This window comes from Poromitra crassiceps (assembly GCF_964638095.1).
Source record: "Poromitra crassiceps genome assembly, chromosome: 1".
Taxonomy (NCBI): Eukaryota; Metazoa; Chordata; class Actinopteri; order Beryciformes; family Melamphaidae; genus Poromitra; species Poromitra crassiceps.
The window spans coordinates 99,294,878-99,319,679 of NC_139623.1; the positions used below are offsets into that span (position 1 = coordinate 99,294,878).

The window sequence follows — 24,802 nt, forward strand, 5'->3', positions numbered from 1 at the left end:
GTTTTGAAGTCTGTCATTTAATTTGACAGTTATTGAGTGTTAAAGTGTGGACCAGTGACATCACTGGTCCACACTAACTCAAATTAATAACTCATTAACTCAAATCAACTCTCAATGACTGTCAAACTAGATGGCGGTTTTGAAGTCATTCATCTAGTTTGACAGTTATTGAGAGTTGATTTGAGTTAATGAGTTATTAATTTGAGTTAGTGTGGACCAGTGATGTCACTGGTCCACACTTTAACACTCAATAACTGTCAAATTAAATGACAGACTTCAAAACAGTTTACAGTTTTCTGATATACTACTGATGTTCTAATGATACAAAGCTGGTTGAAAATGGGCGGAGTGTTCCTTTAAGGTCACACCTGTTGTAACTGAGAAGTTAAAACAAAAGACACATTGTATATATATATATACATACATATTTTTAATGCAAAACACCCTGGGCCCAAATGTATAAAACTGTGTATTTAGGTGTAGAAATCTGTGTAACTCAAAAAAGCTCTAAATAAAATGTCACCCAAATTCACACTTACATTATCCTTTTTAGCTACCTACATCACACTAGTGGGACTTCGTACAGTGTGCATGGTGTGAGAGATGTGTACAGTACCAGTACGCACATTCTCACGGCCCGTGGATTTGTATAAATTCAGAAACCTGTGTGGAAAGTGGTGCAGCACACTTTTCGTGTGACAGCGTGGTCCCAGTTTGGAGAAATGGAGACCAGCTGTGTCAGGCAAGTAGAGCTGGCTGCTGAGTGTGAACAGGGTCACAAGCAAAAATGTAATAAATAAATTACATAAAATGCCTCCATACTGCCCACCTGGCGTAATTAAATTAATGCAAGTCTCCAAAAGCCCTCTGATGACAAGTTGACTTCAAAAGATGTAATTTACACCGTTTTTAGCGTAAACCTGCACTGTAGCCATGTTGCTCGAATAAGTAAAAAAGTTGTGAGCTAAAAACTGTGTAAATGATGTCAGCTAAAAACAGGGTGTAAATGATGTCTTTTCAAGTCAACTTGTCATCTCAGGGCTTGTGGAGACTTGGATTATGCCAGGTGTTCGCATTATAGAAGCATTTTATGTCCCCCCCACCCATTTGCCCGATTTTGCTCGTGACCCTCACGGCCAGTCTCCATTTCTCCAAACTGGGACCACACCAGCTACATTCTACTGCATGTAGTACACACTGACTGTATGCAAGTACCTCATACAACCCCACATCAAAAATCTGAACTATCCCTAGCAGGGGTGCCAAATGTTTTTACACTTCAGATCTACTTTTCCATTTTTCAATAGCACAAGATCTACCTGTCCAATGACCCCCCTCCCCCGCTGTAACAGTAAACCTGATTAGACTTTGTTTGTACACACACCAAAACATAAACCGTATTCCATACTTAAGTGTGCGTAGACATGACCATAAATGAAATGCTGTTAATAATTTCAATAAGCAATAATCAACGAGCAATAAACAGTACATTTTAATGTATTGTATATTTAAATTGTCTGTTTGCAATAAACATGCATGGGACTGACTGGTTGAATGCAAGACACTGACACTACAAAGTTACACTCATCCAAAAATGATTTGGGGATGTAGGCTACTGGTAATCACCCTGAGATCTACTGGTTGGTGACCACTGCTTTAAATGATAAGTTCACCCAAAAATGAAAATGAATTCATTATCTACAGTACTCGCACCCTCACAACCAGGATGGGTGAATTTTTTTTAGTCGTCAAGTCAAGTTTATTTGTATAGCACATTCATACAGAGGCAATAGACTACTTGCACAACTCCACTACTTCCTGAAATGAGTAGGGCATACTGGTTTCCTGTCCTACACTATTGGATGAACTGATTAATGTCAGGTGTGCCTGACTGCTGCAGTCACAACAACAGTGATCAGGCACACCTGACATTAATCAGTTCATCCAATAGTGTAGGACAGGAAACCAAGATGCCCTACTCATTTCAGGAAGTAGTGGAGTTGTGCAAGTAGTCTATTCAAAGTGCTTCACATAAAATGGTTGACACAAGGAAATAAAAGGATAAGAGGATAAAATATACATTTAAAAGCATCACAACAGAGAAAGAGCATAAAAAGTGCATTAAGCGACAGGCGCAGCAGTTAAAAATGTCCATAACCTTTATAATAGTTGGACTCGAACCTTTATAGCCCACACACATCTCCTAAAAAACAACTGTCAGCAGTTAAAAGTGACGGTAAACATAAAAGTCTTTAGTCTATTTTTAAAAGTAAGTAAAGTTGGGGCAGATCTGAGGTCTTCAGGCAGTTTGTTCCAGCTAGCAGAAGCATAGTGGGTGAATGCGACCTTCCCATGATTTGATTTGATCCTAGGGACAGTTAGTAAGCCGGACCCTGCTGACCTGAGAGGTCTAGACGGTTCGTAGCGTGGGAGCAATTCAGCAAAGTATTTTGGGCCTAGGCCGTTAAGTGATTTGTAGACTAGTAACAGTATTTTAAAATCTATTCTATGACACACTGGCAACCAGTGTAAGGACCTAAGAACTGGAGTAATATGATCAGCTTTCTTAGTCCTTGTTAGAACTCTAGCAGCAGCATTCTGAATGAGCTGGAGTTGCCTAAGTTCTTTTTTGGAGAGACCAGGGAAAAGGCTATTGCAGTAGTCTAACCTACTGTACTATAGATGAAGGCGTGAATGAAGGCGTGAATTAGTTTTCAGTCCACAAAACGTTTGTGGAGTTTCACAGCAAAACACTGTTGCAGAAATCTCCTAAACATTTGAAGTGAGCTGTTATTCACTATAGGCACATGCTCCTATACATCGGGGGCTGCTACTGTAGCCTTCTACATTGCAGATTTCAGCTAAAACCAGGCTGTAAATGACGTCTTTTCAAGTCAACTTGGCATCTCGGGGCTCCCTTTTTTTCTTTTTACTTGGTCACCATCCACTTCAATTGTTTGGGAGAATTGTGGACTAAAGAACGTCACTTGCCCTTCCATCAGCATGGGGGTAAGTAGATGATCACTGTTAAACCAGCTATTCCTTGCCTCTCGGATCGAGCGTTGACAGAAATAGAATAGAAATAGAAAGCAGTGTTTCACTCAGGAATAGGTACAGTAATTTGTTGGCACACTCTTGACTCACTCACATTCCTCTAACGCAAACAGGATACCAAGCAGGAACTACACAGGGTTTAGATTCCTCTGACTAGCTGATGGCACCACAGACAGTCTGACCTGTTCACCAAGGCATCTATGAACTCAAATAGCCTCTACACTGCCAACTTCTTACAATTTCCTTGTGTTCTCCCTATGGTTAATAACATACGACATTCCATCTTCATTTAGATAGTGATGAAAACAAGTTGCTGGTTGAAAGCCAGACACAAGACTATCGGGATCATTCTACAAACAAATTGAAATTCATGTCCTCTTTGAAACTTATGGGGGAAAATGCTATACAGTACAGTCGATGCCACAGTTTGTATGACACTGTATTTGAGCCATATCAAATAAAGGGACAAGCCCCAAGAGACTGCGGTTTCCAGTGATTTGACAACAGCTAAGGAAACAGAAAAATTCCAACATGGGCCATGGCACAATCGCTGATTGAACAGGTCTATCTGACAGAAGTTTGCAGCATTAAATAAACTACGACAAAAATGAAAAACACTTGTGTTTTCAATATTCTACTTTCCGACATGAAAATCAAGTTTTTTTTACCATAACTCTGGAAAAAGAAAAGGCAGAGTGTTGATTTCCTGCAGGGAAAACAGTGATTAGCATCTGCTGCCCAAGTTTCAAGTTCTTGGCTCTTTGTGTGACACATAGCCTACTGCTTCAATCGACCCTGCCCTTCCAGGGCTTTACAGTGCTCAAGTTTAGCTAGCATATGCTATTACAAATTATTTTGTGCTAAGAGAAATATGTATCCACTCTCATGAGTGCTACTGGATATTAAGATAATAGATTTCCTATTATTGCCACATAAAAATTAATGCTGGATAGTTTAATAATAATGCATCATATTTTATTTGTTAAATTTTGTGAGTAAAATCTGTTGAAGCTCTGTCCAGAGTGCTCTGATCTGAGATCAAATGGTCAGATTGAATTTATGAACACATCAATTTAAAGATTTTGCAACGGTTTTGTTAAATAAAGTAATTTATATTCTTAATTTAACAAAAATAACTGATAAGAATAGGAAGTACCAGATGGATAAGCAGTATCAGTAACTATTAGTAGGCTATCGTTAAAATCTTAATACCCATGCTATCTATGACCAAATTAATTTTGACCAATAAAGCATGTGTTTAACCGCCACCTGTGTGCTACAAAAAATGTATTTGTGCTACAATTTTTTTTAGCTTACTAGCACCAGTGCTACCACCTAATAAAGTAAGCGTACAGCCCTGCCTTCCCTACTATTGTAATGTATGTAGGCTTTACAGCAGGGATGTCAGAGATACGGCCGGCCCGCGGCCCGCGAGATGTTTTGGAATATTAATTTTATTTTTTTATTTTTAAATTATTATTAAATTCGCACCCCATTATCATGAACTACGTGTGGCTAATAAGCAAGCTAAGAGTTCATTCATAAGTTAATTAACCTGCACTACAAGGAAGTATGTCAGCAGGTCATCAGGTGTAAACAAAGCCGCCATGATGCCACGCTGGAATTGAATCGCGCATTCAGCTACCTACCAAAAAACAAAAGAATCAACAAGATCAGGCGCGGACTGCATAATCGGGCACGTCGGGCAAATGCCCGGTGGCCTGGCCTGCAAAAAAAAAAAAAATTGTGCCCGCAGTCAGGCCACTCACTGAACAGCAGGCCAGGCGCCGCCTACTGGTTTACTAGTGGTTTTATTACCGTACTTTATTCAGGGTTAAAGTGGGTGCATCTCATTGTAAAATTGGACTTGGCCCAAATTGGGCTTCAAACGGCCCAAATTGGGCTTCAAACGACCCAAATCTGGCTTCAAATGGCCCAAATTGAGCTTTAAACGGCCCAAATTTTTCGGACGCTGGCACGCGCGTCGGCCCATATCAGCCTGGCCTGCTTGGTATCTAATGCCCGGCCTGAATTATGATCCCAGTCCGCCCCTGAACAAGATGCTGTCGAAAAAGAGAAAGGTTGACACGGAATGCAGGCAGTTTCAAGAGAAATGGAAAGAGCACTATTTCTTTTGGGAAGTAAATGGGTAAATGAGTCGAATTGATTTTAGTAAAAAAAAAATCCGGCCCCCATGAGGTCTCAGTTGAACAAATCCGGCCCTCTACCTAATATGAGTCTGACACCCCTGCTTTACAGTATCTTAAAAATGTTTTCTTATGTTTGTCATGTTTCCATTTTTTTTATATTTATTGCCTTTTGGGTTTTGATGTCAATGATATTGCTTTATCTCTTTGTTTTTGAAACCACACCTTCTGTCTGTGAATGGCTGCGCCTGGCAGTTCATTCACAGGTGGATTTTATTTTAAGCAATCATCCTGCTGGGTGGTGTGTCAAGCTCACCTTTATTGGGATTTCATACTGTTCTCGTTATGCTAATGATGCCTCAAGGCTGAAACACGTTTCTCTGTTTGCCCTGAATAAACAAGAATATGTTTGACTCATGAGTTCCGGTTTGACGTTTGTTCTCTTCATAAAATAAACACAGCAAAAAAAGAGGGGGTGTGGTAATGGGCGTGTGCAATCACAAAATGGAGCTTCGAAACGGATTCACGTAATGCCACACAACTTTGCAGAAAATTTGGTTATGGGCCAAGGTCCCCTCTGAGAGAGCCTGGTGATGCGAGGTTAGGGCCAAGGACCAACTGATGAACTTTCCACGCCCACTAGCCAAAAGGGGGCCTGGCAATGGCCGTGGCAGGGTTCCTATAGAGACAGTCCGCATGTCTGGGAACGCCCATACAGGCTCTAGGAACGCCCACAATAGACGCTGGGTTAGCCTGGGGGCGGGGTCAGGGTGGGGTAAATTCCCCCGTTCTATCCATTCAGCAAAGTTAGAATTTAGCTGATAGCCCAGCCCAGGCGGGGATTTAACCACCGCAGTAAACGCACATCTGAGCAGACGTCTTGTGTTCTGCTCTAGAACCCCCAAACATGTAGTTTAGCCCCGCAGCACCGTCTTTTGGTGAGTCAGCCCATGAGATATATGGGCGGTTTTATCCCACTTGCGCCGAGTCGCGCGCCAGCCGTTTAACATTTTGTGGGCGTTCCCAGACATGCGGACTGTCTCTATGGAAAATCATGGAATTTGATTTTGCTATTTCCCAGGTCTGGAAAAGTACGGAAAAAGGAAAATAAATTTATAACACAAGTGAGTGTTTTATCATGGCATCAGAATGTAACATACATGTTAGTTGGATTTTAAAACCATTTAGCAGCCTACATAATAAACATCTAGCAGTATTCCCAACCAGTCATTATTGCCGACACAAAAGGTACTGTACATTATGCCGAAGAAGGACCGTCCGTTGGACAGTCTGAGGTTTAAGTATAGGTGAAAGTTACACTAGGGAGAAGGAGGTGAACCCGTTTGAGTCCTGGTTCGAATCCTCGACTCAAACCATAACCCTAATAACCCCCAACATTTTTTGCCTACACCTAACCGTTGTTACCTAAACCTAGGGCTGGGCAATAATTCAATAATTATTTTAGGTCACTGAACACTATTCTGCTCACAGACAGAAAGAGACTTCACATTGTTATTATAGGATTGATATTAGTTCCATTCAGCCAATAATATTGGCTGGTCACTATATTATAGTGACCATTGCACCATATACCAGCAACTCTTTTAAACGGTTTGAGCCTCTCTGGGTACAAGGGTCCAGGAAATCCAACGGTGAGGATTTCAGAATATCTGTAATCAACCACGAGAGCTGAATTGGACAAGAAACCTGAGAGCGGGGGCACGGTGGCGCAGTGGTAGCGCTGTCGCCTCACAGCTAGAAGGTCCTGGGTTCGATTCCCACCTCGGACGCTGTGAGCACTGAAGGAGTGCGTGCCTGTCCGCATGTCCTCGAGTGCCCACAGAGCAGCAACCAGGATAAATACATTAAAATGCACTAATGGGGGATAAAAAAAATCGGGGGGGGGAAATATATTTATATAAAAAAAAGAAACCTGAGAGCGCTTCCTCAAAAGCCTCAAGTCCTCTCACTTTCCTTAACGTTCGGCCTCTGAAGCGTCTCCTTGTTAATGGTCTGAATGAGAGGGTGCAGACAGAGCTCAACTAAGAGAGGAGTGAGTGGGCATCCCGCTTTTAAACCTCGATCCTGTGGGTTTAATTCAGAGCTCAGCCCGTTCAACCTTCTCCCTCTTTTCAGCAGACACTTGATAAGTGCTTGAAACTCTTTTGGCAACTTGTAACACCTCAGCCTCTGGAACAAATAGGTCCACTTCAGCGCCCCTGGATCTACTTTCAGTCCAACTACTAGAGTTGGGTTTTGCTGTCTTTAGCATTCTTAAAAGTGTCAATGCACTCTTGGACAGGATTCCCTGGTCTGTGTTGGCCTGGATTGAGAATGTGTTCCATGACATTGCACAATCTCTCTGCAAGAATCATGGTGAAAATCTTGTAGTCAATGTTAAACACGTATAAGGGGCTGTGGCTTTGCACTTGCACTGCGTGGACTCTTGCAGTAGTTGTGGTCACTTGATGGCAGGGAAGGGATGGTGATGTCACAATGGCTCCGAGTGTGAAAGCCTCGGAGCGTATAATATCGCTGTAGTGCCCCCTGTGGGCAGATCTTTTCAAGGTTTTCATTTTTTTGCAACAGAATATTCCAGACCCCTGAAAAGTGTTTTGGCAAATTTTGGAGGGGAACGGAGCAACGGTGTGCCTTGCAATTCCGGACAGACAGCAAACGGTGTGCCTTGCAACCCCGGACAGACAGCTCTCACAATTATAGTAGTAGGATATAGGAAAAGCTTTTATTCCAAACCTAAAAAGGCATACATATATATATTATATTACGTGGTGCTACTAGCCACATGAGCTGCTTATGTGCTTGTAATAGATGGGCATGGGATCGCACGCAAGGGGTCCTTGAGAAATCAGCCGGGTGAGTCACCCTCGTCAAAGTAGGCCAGAAACGGGTCCCAGATAGATAGTTGAAAATCTTTTGAGTTAGTCCTCAGGAACCGGAGTCTCTCCATCCGTATAGCTGAAACCATGCTCGTCAACCACAGCTGAAAAGAAGGTGGAGGGGGACTTCCATTCCTTCAGAATGAGTCTCTTGGCGACAGTAGTCTATTCCAAACCTTTCGAAAAGCTCAGTGGATGTTTTTTTTTTTGGTAATTATTCATCTACATAAAAAATTATCAATAGGACCTTTGTTAGTACTAACTGTACATCAAAGCACAGCTGAAGTGGATATGCTTGTCTTTACCAGTCAAGCCTCTCCTGTACACGTGCATTCCCTACATGTTTGTACTAAACAGACTATGGGTACCAGACAAAGGCTGACTTTGGGAGGTTAGCTTCTAGCTCTAGAAGTGAAATATCACCTGCATTTATTGTAGCTTGAAGGAAAAATGAAAATCCTCACATCTCACTCTCATGCCAAATGAAACCAGTGACATTTGTCCATATACCCATTTGTCCCACATACACACTGGGAGGTTGCCAGCACAACTTCGTAGCAGCCTTCTCCCAAACAACTGAAGTCAATGCGGACCAGTTCAAGTTCCAAAACAAAAATAGCCAATCAAACATTGAAGAAAGTTGCTATGGAGTAGTGCTGTTCCTCCCTGTATGTTAAAATGATATGGACAAACTTCATCTGATTTTACAACGGCTAAGGGGCGTAGTTAGGTATGACAGAGTGGAGTGCTTAACCACGGCCTCTCTTAGAGCTTATTGCTTTAGTAGATGACAGAAATTTCATTTTTGGGTGAACTATTCCTTTAAATACTATGGAATGTGTAAACCATTTTATTATTAAAACACCACAAATGTGTTCCGACAAGGGATACTGTACTAACTCCAGTGGGATTTTAATTAAAGTTTGAGTAAATATGTAACATTAAATGTATTTAATCAGGCTAGTCCCACTCCACATGATCTAAGAATAAATGAAAGAGAAAATGGAAAGATAAGCCCTGTTATTACAGTTGGGTGTTGGCAAGCAGGAGGGTGTTTTGAGAGCTTGATCAGTATTAAAAATCGCACAATATGTAGGATGCCACAATATATGATATGTCCAGAGGCTCCATAACTACGTTTCTCCCCCATGTTTAATATGTGCAATTCTTAAACTGGGAAAGAAAGCTGGGAAAGAAATTATCTGAGTTTTTTCCATAAGGTTCCAAACCTGCTAAAAACTGATATTCACTCAGAGAGAAACATTTAATGATAAAGGAATATGCTCTTGTGTATCAAGATTTTTATTAAGCTTACTGTACATTCATGTACCAAACAGCATTTTCATCACATGAAAGTATACTCCTGAAGCCAAAAATCCACTAAATGATCGTCCAGGCTCAATATTAACATGGCAACACAAGGATAAGAAAGCGAAAGAAACAAAAGTGTAAATGGGCGTTGTACAAACGTATCCATAAAGAAATAACGTGACCAGATTTAGTGAAACGTAAATCTGATTTAACATTAAGGAACATTCTCTCAGTAAAGGTTGGACCAAAATAAACGAAAGCAATAAATAGGCACTAGGAAAAGTAGTCACATAGTAGCCAGAGGCAATCAGTAAAGAGAGGTGTTAATTGTTCAAAACTACCGGTATATAGATTTTTTAAATTTATTTTTATTTTTTTGGTGGGGGGAGGGGGGGGGGTGCGGCTGCATTGAGTGGTTAAACAGATCCAAATAAATGAGCGTGAGAAAGGCTGTGAGAGGGCTGCTGGAGTGCTTGCAGGTTAGTTGTTGTGAGTTGTACTTGGTCAGCTTAGGACTTAGGAGTCTGAGGAGAAGGCTCTGTGTGCATTGGGGAACTGCTGGGAGCTGAAGTCTGGGTCTTCCCTCACTCGTTTCTTGATGTCTGCTTTAACCTGGAGGAGGAAAAACACCAGATCATTATCACAGGATTATACAGTTGCTATGTCAGAGGGCAGCCTAGTGGTTAGAGCGACCTTCTTGTAAACCTAAGTTTGATCACCATGATGTATGTTTTGTCAAGTGTTAACATGTTTCCTCTCCTCCTCAGTGTGTGTGCATTGCAGTGTGCTTCAGTTTGTTTGTTGTGTTGGTTATTGCTCTGCTTTGAGTCAAAATAAACTGCTACTTTGTGAACTTGTGATCTTGGTTCTGGCTGGCCATTCTTGGGAGTGGGAAGAGTGGGGGCACTCTTGTGTTGCGTTCCGGTTCCCCTAGGCCGGTTCGTAACATGCCTACAAATGTCTGTTCGCTTAAATGTCCTTAATCAAGATACTGAATGATTACCAGGTCCCCTTGGGCCCCTCCTACAGAGTGGAGGCAGGTGAAAAGATTTATTTGAAGATCAATAGCTCACCATTCACCACAAGAAATGCTGCATTCTTGCTATACACTGCTATAACAAAGTTGTTGATGAAGTTTGAGTTTCTGTAGGTGGTGCTGTCTGTCCAGCCATAGTGGCCACCGCTGCTAGTGCTCATGCCAACTACCCAGTTCTACTTATAGAGAGCCAAAGTCAATATCACTTCTAGCTTCAGCATGCGTACCAAGGGATTTTCATCCGCCGTTTATTTTCCCCATAGACATTTCATAAAATGCTTTTTTGAAAAATTGTTTTATTTGGTCAAACCAAATGATTCAGCTATATTTAGGAACAGGAGTGACAATAGAGCATTTAACGCAGACCAAAACTTAATAATAAAAAAGTTGAAAAAATATTATTTAAATCCGGTATTTCTTTACATTTTGGTCAGAGTGAACTGTGTTCTCTCCTGTTTCTAAATATAGCTGAATCATTTGGTTTGACCAAGTAAAACTATTTTACATCGACTTTGGCTCTCTATTCCAATCAAAGTAAGTTAGTTAGTAGAGATGCACCAATTGCCATTTTCTTGGCCGGTTCCGATTTCCGATTTTTGAATAGTCTGACTTAACCGATACCGATTTTCTTTCTAAGAACAATAATTGGCAGGTTATTTTTTGACTTTGCTTTAATAGAAAATTAAGATTCATGTCACATTTCTTATCATTTGCATGAGGTAGGATGATCTCACTCAAAAACATCTCAAAATAAAACTGTTCCAGGTTACTGGACAGAGCTTTTCTTTTTTGTGTAAATACAATGAATATAAAACAACCAGTATATCCCACAGCTATCATGCATTTACTTTTCCAAAAGAAGAAAGGTGCAACAGAACAGGGGCTCCAGATGGAAAGTAGCCTATGGCTAAATCTGTTACAAAGCATATCTTCCCCTATGGTGTTTAATGTTTTTTTTTGTATATGTCCCTGCCAAATAAACTAATAAAATAAAATAAATAAACGTCAAAATGTTATCCATGGACAAGGAGTTTATAGCCTATATAGGTCTGGAGCCCAGAGACCTTCGAAGCCATGCCCACTCAGTTGTGGATTTGGCTGTTATTGAGTAGATGAGGAAATGAGTTTGAGTTGACTCAGTTTGAATATCGTAGTTTACACACAGAGTCCGTTTTTTTTAATCCGGCATTCGAAAAAAAAAATCATCTCCCACAGAAAACCTTGCACACTGGTCCGATGCATTTTATTATCATGTTCGTCGTTCTATTCGCAATACGAAAACAAATAGTCCTCTCCTGTATCCACGTTACGTGACTGACAGATAGCAGCAGGCAGCGGTGATGTGGACTGCAGCTGGTCGGGGAAGAGGTGAGGCTGGTGAGGTGAAGCGAGCCGCTCAGACTGGAGTGGACTCCAACCTACCCTGCCCTTCCGTAGCTTATTTTCGACTTGCATGTGTGACAAACTGCAAGCTTTGTATCGTCTTCACTGACGGTGAAAAATTTCCACACCGACGAAGACATGCTGTGGCATGTGTGTAGTGGCTGCTTTTGTTTTGGCTGCAACTCAACCGTCTCGGTCTCGCTGCGTTCGGGTGCGTGCACGTCACGTGAAAATCGGCTCACAGAATCGGCTATTTAGAGTGACCGGCGCAGATCACCGGTCGAGGCTGATCACGTGGAAATCGGCCATTTCCGGTCACGTGCCGATCGATCGGTGCATCCCTATTAGTTATTTTTATTTGACAATTTAACACACATAATACTGCTTCACAGAAGATAGACATTGTGAAACATAAAAAACTGCAGAGGATTAAAACACAACAAAGCCACAGGCTTATTTCCATTGTGGTCCTCTGGGAAAAGGGGGGGATGGCTGGCAAGATTGTCAGGTGCAAATAGAATAATCACGCACCAATACAGAAATATACTGTATAGAGAAATTTACAAAATAGAGTAAACAATTACAAAAGTACAAAATACATACCATCTCTGATGCAGTGCTAGGTCCCTATTCTGAGAGACAGGATGCTAGCAGCCATTTTTTATTTGCCGTCTTAAAACTGCTCTGAGCCTCAATGAGCTTCCGTGATGCTGGGACTTTGTTCCACTCGATGGCAGCAGAGTACAGGAAGGTATTCTTACCTATTAAAGTCTTGAATCTAAAAAGTCTCATATCTGTTGAGCTGCCTCTAGTGGCATAGCTGTGGATGTCTCTAGAACGGTTAAAATAGTTGCAAAGATATTTGGGAACTATGTATGATTTTAGTCCTAATTTAATTTGGATTATTCTTTTTTTTAACTGGGAGCCAATTTAGCTGTTTGTAAATGTGATGGGCCAAGGTGTGTGTCCTGGGTGACAGCTTTAACAGCACCCTTACAAACGTATTTTGGGCAGTCTGAAGTTGATTCTTCATGCACTGCGATGTGCTGGCAAACCAGGAGGTCCAAACAGCATAGAACCAAAACAATCATGGAAGTGGGGCATTTTCTTTCCTCCACACGTATGTATTATTTTTTCCCTTCTCTTGCATTTAACTCTCATTGGTGGTCTCCCTTTCAGGTTGAGTCATTGACTAGCTCACACTACAGGAATATGTCAGACTTGACAAGATCCAAGTCAGATGGTCTTGACTGGATTGGAAAGAAACATTTAAATCCTGCACCCTCATACACTACAAGACCATCTACTGTATTACGACTGCCTCAAACTCAGCCAGATCATGAAAATCAGTTGTGATGGCCAAATCATGGTAACAGTTGGGCTGATTGTTCTAAGTGTGTCCCCAGTCTTGGGCTGAAGCACAATTCAGATCCAGTGAGCTACCTGTTCTGCATAGGCCTCCTGGAGCTCCTGGTTCTCCAGCTCCTCCTGCAGCCGGTCTGCAGTGGTGACGGGCTTCACTCCTGCCGTCCTGGCTGCCTGGCTCACTGCATCAGAGAGGGAGAGGAGAGTTCCGGCCCCCTGTCCTGTCTGAGAAACACATTTTGAAGCAGGTAAGACTACCCAGATGACACTCAAAAGCCTCTTCTAAACATGAACTGTGGATCATAACCGTAGAATCAGGTCCGACTATCCCCCACAGTGACCCTGCTAGACATGACTCAATAAACCACTTCATCACTTTCTAAACATGAGGGAGAAGCTCCGTGGTTTGGAGGCAGTGCTGTCGCGCATGAAAAGTAGCCTACAGAATAGGTGTTGTAGAAAATTTAAGTTCCATTGGCATTTCCTAATCAATAAGCTAATAATTGCATACACATAATTAATGCTATGAGTTATTATAGTCATAAGACATCTCACAAATGCAGAAATGGAGACGCACATATATAGGAGATTTCTTCACCCTCTGCTCCACTGCACATGCAGGTCAAAACAAACTTTCACCCACTGCATGAGGTTGACCTTGCTGATACAGACAGGCAGCCCTGTAGGCTCCAAGTCAAGTCATCACCCCTCCTCTCTCTGCCTTCCTTTGCCTATAAAGCGTATGTCAAATTGTGACATCGCCACTGAATACATTGGAACTCTGTATGACATACCAAAATGTGTACATTGAGAATTCAGTCCTTTGGCAATGCAGTTTGCCAAAGTAATGTATGGCTTTAAATATACTTTTATAATTTTATAAGACACTTCCTGGACTCTTGGTTTAATTCAATTTGGTTTATATAAGCTGTTATCATTATTATATAGTGGATGAGGAATAGGCTACAATTTTCTGCTCTGGATCTAAATGAATGTTTTGAATGCATTTATTCCTCTAGTATTCTACTCTTATACAGTACCTCTATAGTTGATCTTAGTCTTTATTCCAATGTTCTCAACGTTATTCTGGGCAAGCTTGGGATGCATAAACACAGACAACATGCGCGCTCCTCTCACAAATATTATTTCCTTGACATTGCCTTGATGAGAAAACAATGCAGCTTAAAACGTGTGTTGGCATTGGGCGCGCGCGCGGCTTCTCTCTCTCTCCCCACCACTGGCAGAAATGTGTTTCTGGGGAATATGTTTCCACTTTAAAGAGCGTGCGTTCTTCAGTCGCCTCCGTCCGTGGTGAGAGGCGCGTGTTGTGTCTCTCATCTCTCCCACCTGCCTGTGGCTGTCCCGAGTGTCCTCACTCGCTGATCATGAGTTTGCCGTTTAATTCATTGATATCAATGAATTAAACAGCAAACTCATATAGCCTACGTGAACGTTAATACCGGGCACTTGTCACCCAAAGCCTAATGTGCAGTAACCTATCATCTCCTTCCTTGTAAAATTTTCAAACTGGCAGATAGAGGAAAAGAAACGATTCAACTTTAGGCTACCGGTACTTGTTTACTCACCAATTTGGCTCTCTTCCAAATAATCCAGCCACGTAACTACTACATCCGTTCATGAAATTATTAAATAGCACATGGTTTGTATGTGCTTGCTTAGCACGTCATCAACGCGCCCTCCCACCTGCCCACTGCCGGGCCATAAACTGCGACCTGATAAGCAAGAGCCGCAGGCACAGCGATGCGGAGCTTAGACTAGGGCCTGGGTGGTATATGCTCCGCAGTCGCGGGAGTGCGCTCAAAACTGAAACTTGGTTCTAAACATGCAGCCCATTTGACTAAGGTGCGGTTATGAGTAGGAGTTCACTGCATGTTTAGAAACAGAAACAGAAAAAAGAAGATTCCACCAGATCCCATTACCTTCCTGCGCTTGGCAGGCATCCCATGCAAATAGGCGTCAGACATTGGAGGCTGAGACTTCATCTTCCTCTGGGTGATCAGATCACACCTGATGATGGGTACCCATTCCTACCATAGAGACAAACAGGGGAGATGAGGAGAATGGGGTCACCTAGGGTAAGGCTTCACATCCATTTTTAGTACCATCACACAGTGCTAGTGAGGTGGAAATAGTCATGCTTATAAAGATCCTAGGCCCTTCTGTTTAAGCTGATAATCTACAAATTGAAGTTGAATGAATGAATGACTATTCTGGACAATGCATAACAACATCCAAGGGATGACACTTATTTCCATCATGGTCCCTGGTCTTATAAAAACATGACATATAATAGCATAAACATATAACATATGTTTTTTATGTAACATCAGATAAACAATACAGAACAGTCAAGGATAACAAGAACAGGAGACACAAACCAACATCTAATATATCCTAATGACTGGAAGTCAGCCATTGTTGTGCCAGTCTTTAAATCAGGAGAATCAAGTATAGTGAGTAATTATAGGCCGATCAGTATTTTGCCTGTCATCTCCAAAGTTGCTGAAAAATGCATTGTTGAACAGCTAATCTCCCATATTAACAATAGCCCCTACACTCTGCACCCAATGCAGTTTGGCTTTCGGACCAACCACTCCACTGAGACAGCAAACTGCTTCTTCCTAGAGAATATCAAACAAAAAATGGACAAAGGAGGTGTGGTCGGTGCCATATTCTTAGATTTTAAGAAGGCATTTGACACTGTCAGTCATCAGATACTCCTCTGCAAACTTGCTAACTATAATTTCTCCACTGGCGCGCTGAACTGGGTGAAGTCTAGTCTTGCTGATAGAATTCAATGTGTTAGGGTTAGAGGTGAAACATCACCCTTCCTGAGCAATGAAATGGGTGTGGCCCAGGGATCCATCTTTGGGCCTCTCCTATTTAGTTTATTTATAAATGACCTCCCGTCCGTCTGCACAGAGTGCGATGTTCAAATGTATGCAGATGACACCGTTATCTATATCCATGCAAAAACTAAAGAACTGCCGGCTGCTAAACTATGCTACAATGGTGAATGTCAACAAATGGCTTAATGAGTCTCAACTGTGTCTTAATGTCAAGAAGACAGTTTGTATGTATTTCACAAAATCAGTTTGATTTTGTGAAATACATACAAACTCTCTTCTTCTTCTTCAACATCTGATAATCCTGGAGTGTTTTTTGCTGGAGAGCCAATCCAAGTACCGTAAATTCCGGACTATAAGCCGCACCTTTTTTTCCCGTTTTTTGGCCTTTTTTGGCCCCTGCGGCTTATATAACGGTGCGGCTTATCTATGGATTAAAAAAAAAAAAAAAAAAAAAAAACTCTCTTTTTTAGCACTCTTTCTAACTATAAAGCCACTTCTGTTTTAATTTCCTCTCTTGCCCTCTTTTCACCACACTGTATGACACTGTATGACACTGTGTGCACTGTAAATAACAACACAGGTGGTGTTGTGTTATGTTGTTTTGTTGAAATGTTAATAAATGGGAGCATTACATATGGTAATTAAACATTAAAACACACACAAAAAAAAAAAAATACCATTAAAACACCCGCGGCTTATAGTCCGGTGCGGCTTATATAAGAAAAAAATAGTCAACTTTGAAGGTGCGGCTTATACACCGGTGCGCCTTATAGTCCGGAATTTACGGTAGTCTCTCAATTTAAATATCTTGGTATTATCCTTGACCCTACCCTATCCTTCAAAAAAACAAGTAAAAAGAGTAACGCAGACTGCCAAATATAACTTAGGAAATTTCAGATTCATGAGGAACTGTTTAACATCTACTGCTGCGCTTCCCTATATGAACGCAATGATCATTTCCCATCTCACATACTGTATGACTACCTGGACACATGCAAAAAGTACAACCATGAAACCCATCGTCTCTCTGTACAAGCAGGCTCTCAAGGTGCTGGACCGAAAACCCTATACTTACCACCACTGTCACATTCTCTACAGGTACAGAATCCTCAGATGGGAAAATCTGACAAAGTACACTGATGCCTGCCTACTGTTTAAGATTCTAAATGGCACGGCCCCCCCACCTCTCAGTGCTTTTTTAAAGTGATAATCTGCAGTTCCTAGTCCCTTCTGTTTAAGGTGATATCTGCAGTTCCTAGTCCCTTCTGTTTAAAGTGATAATGTGCAGTTTCTAGTCCCTTCTGTTTAAAGTGATAATCTGCAGTTCCTAGTCCCTTCTGTTTAAGGTGATATCTGCAGTTCCTAGTCCCTTCTGTTTAAAGTGATAATGTGCAGTTTCTAGTCCCTTCTGTTTAAAGTGATACTCTGCAGTTTCTAGTCCCTTCTGTTTAAAGTGATACTCTGCAGTTTCTAGTCCCTTCTGTTTAAGGTGATATCTGCAGTTTCTAGTCCCTTCTGTTTAAGGTGATATCTGCAGTTTCTAGTCCCTTCTGTTTAAAGTGATACTCTGCAGTTTCTAGTCCCTTCTGTTTAAAGTGATAATGTGCAGTTTCTAGTCCCTTCTGTTTAAAGTGATAATGTGCAGTTTCTAGTCCCTTCTGTTTAAAGTGATAATGTGCAGTTTCTAGTCCCTTCTGTTTAAAGTGATAATGTGCAGTTTCTAGTCCCTTCTGTTTAAAGTGATAATGTGCAGTTTCTAGTCCCTTCTGTTTAAAGTGATAATGTGCAGTTTCTAGTCCCTTCTGTTTAAGGTGATATCCTGCAGTTTCTAGTCCCTTCTGTTTAAAGTGATACTCTGCAGTTTCTAGTCCCTTCTGTTTAAAGTGATAATGTGCAGTTTCTAGTCCCTTCTGTTTAAAGTGATAATGTGCAGTTTCTAGTCCCTTCTGTTTAAAGTGATAATGTGCAGTTTCTAGTCCCTTCTGTTTAAAGTGATAATGTGCAGTTTCTAGTCCCTTCTGTTTAAAGTGATAATGTGCAGTTTCTAGTCCCTTCTGTTTAAAGTGATAATCTGCAGTTTCTAGTCCCTTCTGTTTAAAGTGATAATCTGCAGTTTCTAGTCCCTTCTGTTTAAAGTGATAATGTGCAGTTTCTAGTCCCTTCTGTTTAAGGTGATATCTGCAGTTTCTAGTCCCTTCTGTTTAAAGTGATACTCTGCAGTTTCTAGTCCCTTCTGTTTAAAGTGATAATGTGCAGTTTCTAGTCCCTTCTGTTTAAAGTGATAATGTGCAGTTTCTAGTCCCTTCTGTTTAAAGTGATAATGTGCAGTTTCTAGTCCCTTCTGTTTAAAGTGATAATGTGCAGTTTCTAGTCCCTTCTGTTTAAAGTGATAATGTGCAGTTTCTAGTCCCTTCTGTTTAAAGTGATAATGTGCAGTTTCTAGTCCCTTCTGTTTAAAGTGATAATGTGCAGTTTCTAGTCCCTTCTGTTTAAAGTGATAATCTGCAGTTTCTAGTCCCTTCTGTTTAAAGTGATAATCTGCAGTTTCTAGTCCCTTCTGTTTAAAGTGATAATCTGCAGTTTCTAGTCCCTTCTGTTTAAAGTGATAATCTGCAGTTTCTAGTCCCTTCTGTTTAAAGTGATAATCTGCAGTTTCTAGTCCCTTCTGTTTAAAGTGATAATCTGAAAATTATTCTGGCGACATCTTTGGTCCTCAGCGCTCATTGCTGTGGTGTTTCTGCGCTGCAGTTCTCACAGATAACCTGTCAATCAAACAGTGTGTCCAGTACTGTGATGTCTCTTCTCTTGGCTTTTCTGTTGATTACATTTTTGTTTCTGTTAAAGGGGGACTTACCCCCCCAGATGTGTGACAAAACGGCATGCTGCTTGATTTAAAAAAACAAACAGAAAAGAAGCAGAAGAGCGTCTCCTCTTGTCTCACTACACTCTTTGGCTGTGTTCAGACCATTGATTGGTTCAGACTGGAAAAATAAACCGGAAACGGCCACCATGACACTTTTCCCCGCATAGAGAAAAACGTTATATCAGAGTGTATCAGAGATAGAGTACGTTATAAATATAGCCACGTTATAAACAGCTAACTGATGCTGGTGGTCCGTATCGAAACAGTGTTACTAGAAATGGTTAAAAGTTATATCAATTTGGTCATTCAGTGGCGTTTTACTGCCATGTAACATAACTAACTAGCCGCTAACATTAGGCCACAGTAGCCATTTATCCATGATGCATTGCGCTGTTAAAGGGCTTGTGCTAAAAACGGATCCATTGGAGTGAATGGAGATGTTGCAACTCTATTATGGCTCTGGCGTGAACTACAGTAATGATCACATGAAGAAAAAAATCACATGAGTGGGAAAGGGGGAGTACACCATGATGTCAGGTTGTACCATTTTGGAGGGCAAAAAAAAGCAGGTTTGAACTCCTAGAGGGCACTTTGCTGCCTGAAATGATAAACTTTGTACAATTCTAACAGTTTGGTCTCAAATGTGGTGATTTTGACCAGAATCCTTCACATACCACATCAAAAGCCATATATTGGTTAAAAGCTGAATAAAAGTGTTTTGGGGGTTAGTCCTGCTTTAAGTGGCGCTACATGTATCATTGACAGTGCCAAATGGCCTTCCTTGGATACAGAAATAAAAGGTAGGGATAACCCAAATGCTTTGATGCTTCAATCAATGCCATTGGTAATCGATGTCCAATTCAGTATTTCGAATGCTCTTTTCCCTTTTTTAAATAGTAATCCAATTATGCAGCAACATTAATTATTATTACTTATTCTCTCAGACAAGGACATTTAACCTTAGTGCTAGTTTTGTGCCTCACAGCTCTCATGCAGCCACCAGAGCCTACTTATACAAGCAAATTTGTTTTTATGTGCTATGGCTGTAATTTATTTGATGTGCCTATTGCACATTTTGTATCCATTTTCGTTTCAATAATAACAGCAAATCCTTGAAGTCCGATTTGTGTTCTCGCCTACTATGTGCCCCGCCCCTCTGACGAAGCTTCGAATCTATTTGAATACTTCTCACTGAAGCTTCGAAGCCCAAATATGGTATTCGGGGACCGCTCCCTTGATAAAGCTTTCAACAAAGAAGGCTCTTACAGGAGGCACAGCAGCTGCCCAGGCTTCTGATTCTCCAGCAGACTCCCCACTTCCTCCCTCAGCTCCTGCCGCAGCCATGGCGCCACCTAGTGGTGCAGCACCTCCTGAAGCTCCCGCCTCTCCCGGTGACACCCTCGTTTCCCGTGATGATGCCCTCGTCTCCCGTGATGCCGCCGACATGGCCTCCTCGGCTGTGGTGGCAGCAACTGGTGAGTGGGTGTCGTCAATCTTGGAAGTGGACGAGAGCGAAATGAGGCAACTCAAAACAAAAAAAGCAGCACCTAAGGCTAATATATGAAACTACATTCATCTTAAAAGGAAATGAATGTTGCACCATACTTACAGTTACACTTTGTACCCGTTCAGGCTCTTCTGTGCCACTCGCAGAAGACTGCTCTGTCTGTGAAAGAATGTCATCCAATATTTATTAGCCATTTCAGACGAGTTGTCCAATGTAACAGGATATGCAACAGCCATCAGACTCCTATGAAAAGAGGGGACTGCTTTCTCTGTTTGTAACCTGTGAGGAGCAGGATATGCAACAGCCATCAGACTCCTATGAAAAGAGGGGACTGCTTTCTCTGTTTGTAACCTGTGAGGAGCAGGATATGCAACAGCCATCAGACTCCTATGAAAAGAGGGGGCTGCTTTCTCTGTTTGTAACCTGTGATGAGCAGGATATGCAACAGCCATCAGACTCCTATGATATGTGTCTGGTTCTACAGAAAACACATACAATGCAAAAACATCAAATTCAGGAAATAAAACCGAAATATGAATATTGGAATAAAGAATGCAGGGGGAAAGAAATTATTTTAAAGCTACGAGTGTGACTTGAGCTCAATGCAACCCATAGCTAAATGCCTAAAATGTAAACCTGGGTTCCCACACTCAACTGGACATCAAATTCAAGGACTTTATTACTTTCAAGAGCTTTTTTGGTGGAATTCAAGTACGGTACTCAAAATTGCCATGACATTTTTTGGACTCAAAGGATGTGAAATGTTGATGCTAGGACAGAGAGCTGAATCATATTGATGATGGATCCTATATTTAAATTTGACAAACAAATCAAGTACATCCATTCCTTTTTATTGGATTTTCTGTTTTAACTTTCAATGCCTAATTTTATTTTTTCCAATCCACACACTTTCAAGGATGTTCCAAGGCCTGTGGGGACCCTGTGTAAATGTGGGAGTGAAAATGGGAGCGAGTGTGTGTCTGGTCCATTACCTGTGTGTGGACTATGTAGGTCTGTATCTGCTCCTGTGTGACAGGGATGTGCTCCAGAATGACCTGCAGCCTCATCGTCATCATGCTGGTCATCCAGTTGACCAGGCTGGGGCTCATGTCACTCGACATCCTCCGCTGAAACCACAAAACAGATGGAAAATTTAGTTTTTCATGTTTAGCTGTCATCTTAGCGGCAACATTCCTCTCTTCATTCTCAAAATATACCCTTCTACCTAGCTCTTATTTCTCTTTGTCTCTAACGTGATCCTTCTAGGATCACAAACCAATTGTCATGGCACAATGGCCGACCACTGCTTGTAATGTCTGTGATTTTGGAAGTGAAGCTATATTCTATTGTTGCACTCTTTTCCAGTCACTCTGGTTAGGAGTGTCGGCTAAATGCCATTACAATGTAATCTTTGTCAACAAATCAAAACCAATCAAAACCTATGTGCAATGAATAAGCCACTGACTTGTCTTATCGCTATTCTGCCTTATTGCCTATTGCTGCTTAGTATTGCTTATTGATGCCTATTTCTTATTGCCTATTGCTTGTTGCCTATTTGTACTATGTCGTAAACGGAGTCCACAGCACAAGAATTTCACACGTGATACTTGTACCATGGAGTGACAATAAAAATCTTGAATCTTGAATCAAGTTCAGTGGCACAGGTGTTCTTCTCATCTCATATGGGCTACGGGTGTAGTTGATGTCTAATCCAGAAAAGCCACACAATGAAACTTGAAGAGCGGGCATAGAAAGAATGAACACACTGACTGTGGGTACTGACTATAGAAAGAGTGTGAGAGTCACTGACAGACTGTGTGTACTGACTATAGGAAGAGTGTGAGAGACACTGACAGACTGTGTGTACTGACTATAGAAAGAGTGTGAGAGTCACTGACAGACTGTGTACTGACTATAGAAAGAGTGTGAGAGACACTGACAGACTGTGTACTGACTATAGAAAGAGTGTGAGAGTCACTGACAGACTGTGTGTACTGACTATAGAAAGAGTGTGAGAGACACTGACAGACTGTGTACTGACTATAGAAAGAGTGTGAGAGACACTGACAGACTGTGTGTACTGACTATAGAAAGAGTGTGAGAGACACTGACAGACTGTGTACTGACTATAGAAAGAGTGTGAGAGTCACTGACAGACTGTGTGTACTGACTATAGAAAGAGTGTGAGAGACACTGACAGACTGTGTGTACTGACTATAGAAAGAGTGTGAGAGTCACTGACAGACTGTGTGTACTGACTATAGAAAGAGTGTGAGAGTCACTGACAGACTGTGTGTACTGACTATAGAAAGAGTGTGAGAGACACTGACAGACTGTGTGTACTGACTATAGAAAGAGTGTGAGAGACACTGACAGACTGTGTACTGACTATAGAAAGAATGAACACACTGACTGTGTGTACTGACTATAGAAAGAGTGTGAGAGTCACTGACAGACTGTGTGTACTGACTATAGGAAGAGTGTGAGAGTCACTGACAGACTGTGTGTACTGACTATAGAAAGAGTGTGAGAGACACTGACAGACTGTGTGTACTGACTATAGAAAGAGTGTGAGAGACACTGACAGACTGTGTGTACTGACTATAGAAAGAGTGTGAGAGTCACTGACAGACTGTGTGTACTGACTATAGAAAGAGTGTGAGAGACACTGACAGACTGTGGGTACTGACTATAGAAAGAGTGTGAGAGTCACTGACAGACTGTGTGTACTGACTATAGAAAGAGTGTGAGAGACACTGACAGACTGTGTGTACTGACTATAGAAAGAGTGTGAGAGTCACTGACAGACTGTGTGTACTGACTATAGAAAGAGTGTGAGAGACACTGACAGACTGTGTGTACTGACTATAGAAAGAGTGTGAGAGACACTGACAGACTGTGTACTGACTATAGAAAGAGTGTGAGAGACACTGACAGACTGTGTGTACTGACTATAGAAAGAGTGTGAGAGTCACTGACAGACTGTGTGTACTGACTATAGAAAGAGTGTGAGAGACACTGACAGACTGTGTGTACTGACTATAGAAAGAGTGTGAGAGTCACTGACAGACTGTGTGTACTGACTATAGAAAGAGTGTGAGAGTCACTGACAGACTGTGTGTACTGACTATAGAAAGAGTGTGAGAGACACTGACAGACTGTGTGTACTGACTATAGAAAGAGTGTGAGAGACACTGACAGACTGTGTACTGACTATAGAAAGAATGAACACACTGACTGTGTGTACTGACTATAGAAAGAGTGTGAGAGTCACTGACAGACTGTGTGTACTGACTATAGGAAGAGTGTGAGAGTCACTGACAGACTGTGTGTACTGACTATAGAAAGAGTGTGAGAGACACTGACAGACTGTGTACTGACTATAGAAAGAGTGTGAGAGACACTGACAGACTGTGTACTGACTATAGAAAGAATGAACACACTGACTGTGTGTACTGACTATAGAAAGAGTGTGAGAGTCACTGACAGACTGTGTGTACTGACTATAGGAAGAGTGTGAGAGTCACTGACAGACTGTGTGTACTGACTATAGAAAGAGTGTGAGAGACACTGACAGACTGGGTACTGACTATAGAAAGAGTGTGAGAGTCACTGACAGACTGTGTGTACTGACTATAGAAAGAGTGTGAGAGTCACTGACAGACTGTGTGTACTGACTATAGAAAGAGTGTGAGAGTCACTGACAGACTGTGTGTACTGACTATAGAAAGAGTGTGAGAGACACTGACAGACTGTGTGTACTGACTATAGAAAGAGTGTGAGAGTCACTGACAGACTGTGTGTACTGACTATAGAAAGAGTGTGAGAGTCACTGACAGACTGTGTGTACTGACTATGCGGTGGTTGATGACTGTGGTGAGGGCGCCCTGGTCTCCTCTCAGGCAGTGCAGGTTGAGGGCCAGACACTCAAACAGCGCTTGGTTGCACATCTGTAGCAACCGGGGCCCGAATGATTCATCTGGGTAGGACAAACATCGAGACAAAATAAATAACTACATTCATTCTTTCCTTTACATTACAGAAAAGTATCACAATTGCGACACGATTCCTAACAAATTCAGTTCACACCACAAAGCACATAATGCAGCAGTGGCGGTGTTCAGGAATAGTGTTTTTTATTCTAATAAATAATTCATATAAGATTACTTCTAGTGCTGCAACCTGCACTTAACACAAATGAGGGCAGACGTGGAACTAAAACATAACGCCAATCTCCACCCGGTCCCGGTCGTTGCTCCACCCCCTCTGCCGATCTAGGGAGAGTTTTAGGGTAGCACACGCTTCCTCCGATACATGTGCAGTCATCAGAATGGTTCTACTTTTAGACCAAGACCACATGATGCAATTG

The 24,802-nt window shown here is 41.6% G+C and overlaps 1 protein-coding gene across 2 annotated transcripts in view; it reads right to left on the reverse strand.

The window, feature by feature from the left end:
• Positions 1-9,392: 9,392 nt before the first annotated feature.
• The window catches only part of LOC310783768 (large proline-rich protein BAG6-like), a 36,745-nt gene continuing 21,335 nt past the window's right edge, over positions 9,393-24,802 (reverse strand). For both annotated transcript variants that reach the window (XM_083644674.1, XM_083644673.1), the window contains exons 19-25: positions 24,288-24,412; positions 21,426-21,560; positions 20,536-20,592; positions 20,193-20,420; positions 15,134-15,241; positions 13,272-13,418; positions 9,393-10,021 (exon numbers count right to left, since the gene is read on the reverse strand). In XM_083644674.1, the coding sequence (XP_083500800.1) occupies positions 9,926-10,021; positions 13,272-13,418; positions 15,134-15,241; positions 20,193-20,420; positions 20,536-20,592; positions 21,426-21,560; positions 24,288-24,412 (896 nt within the window). In that variant the 3' untranslated portion in view covers positions 9,393-9,925. The remainder of the gene's footprint in view (positions 10,022-13,271; positions 13,419-15,133; positions 15,242-20,192; positions 20,421-20,535; positions 20,593-21,425; positions 21,561-24,287; positions 24,413-24,802) is intronic.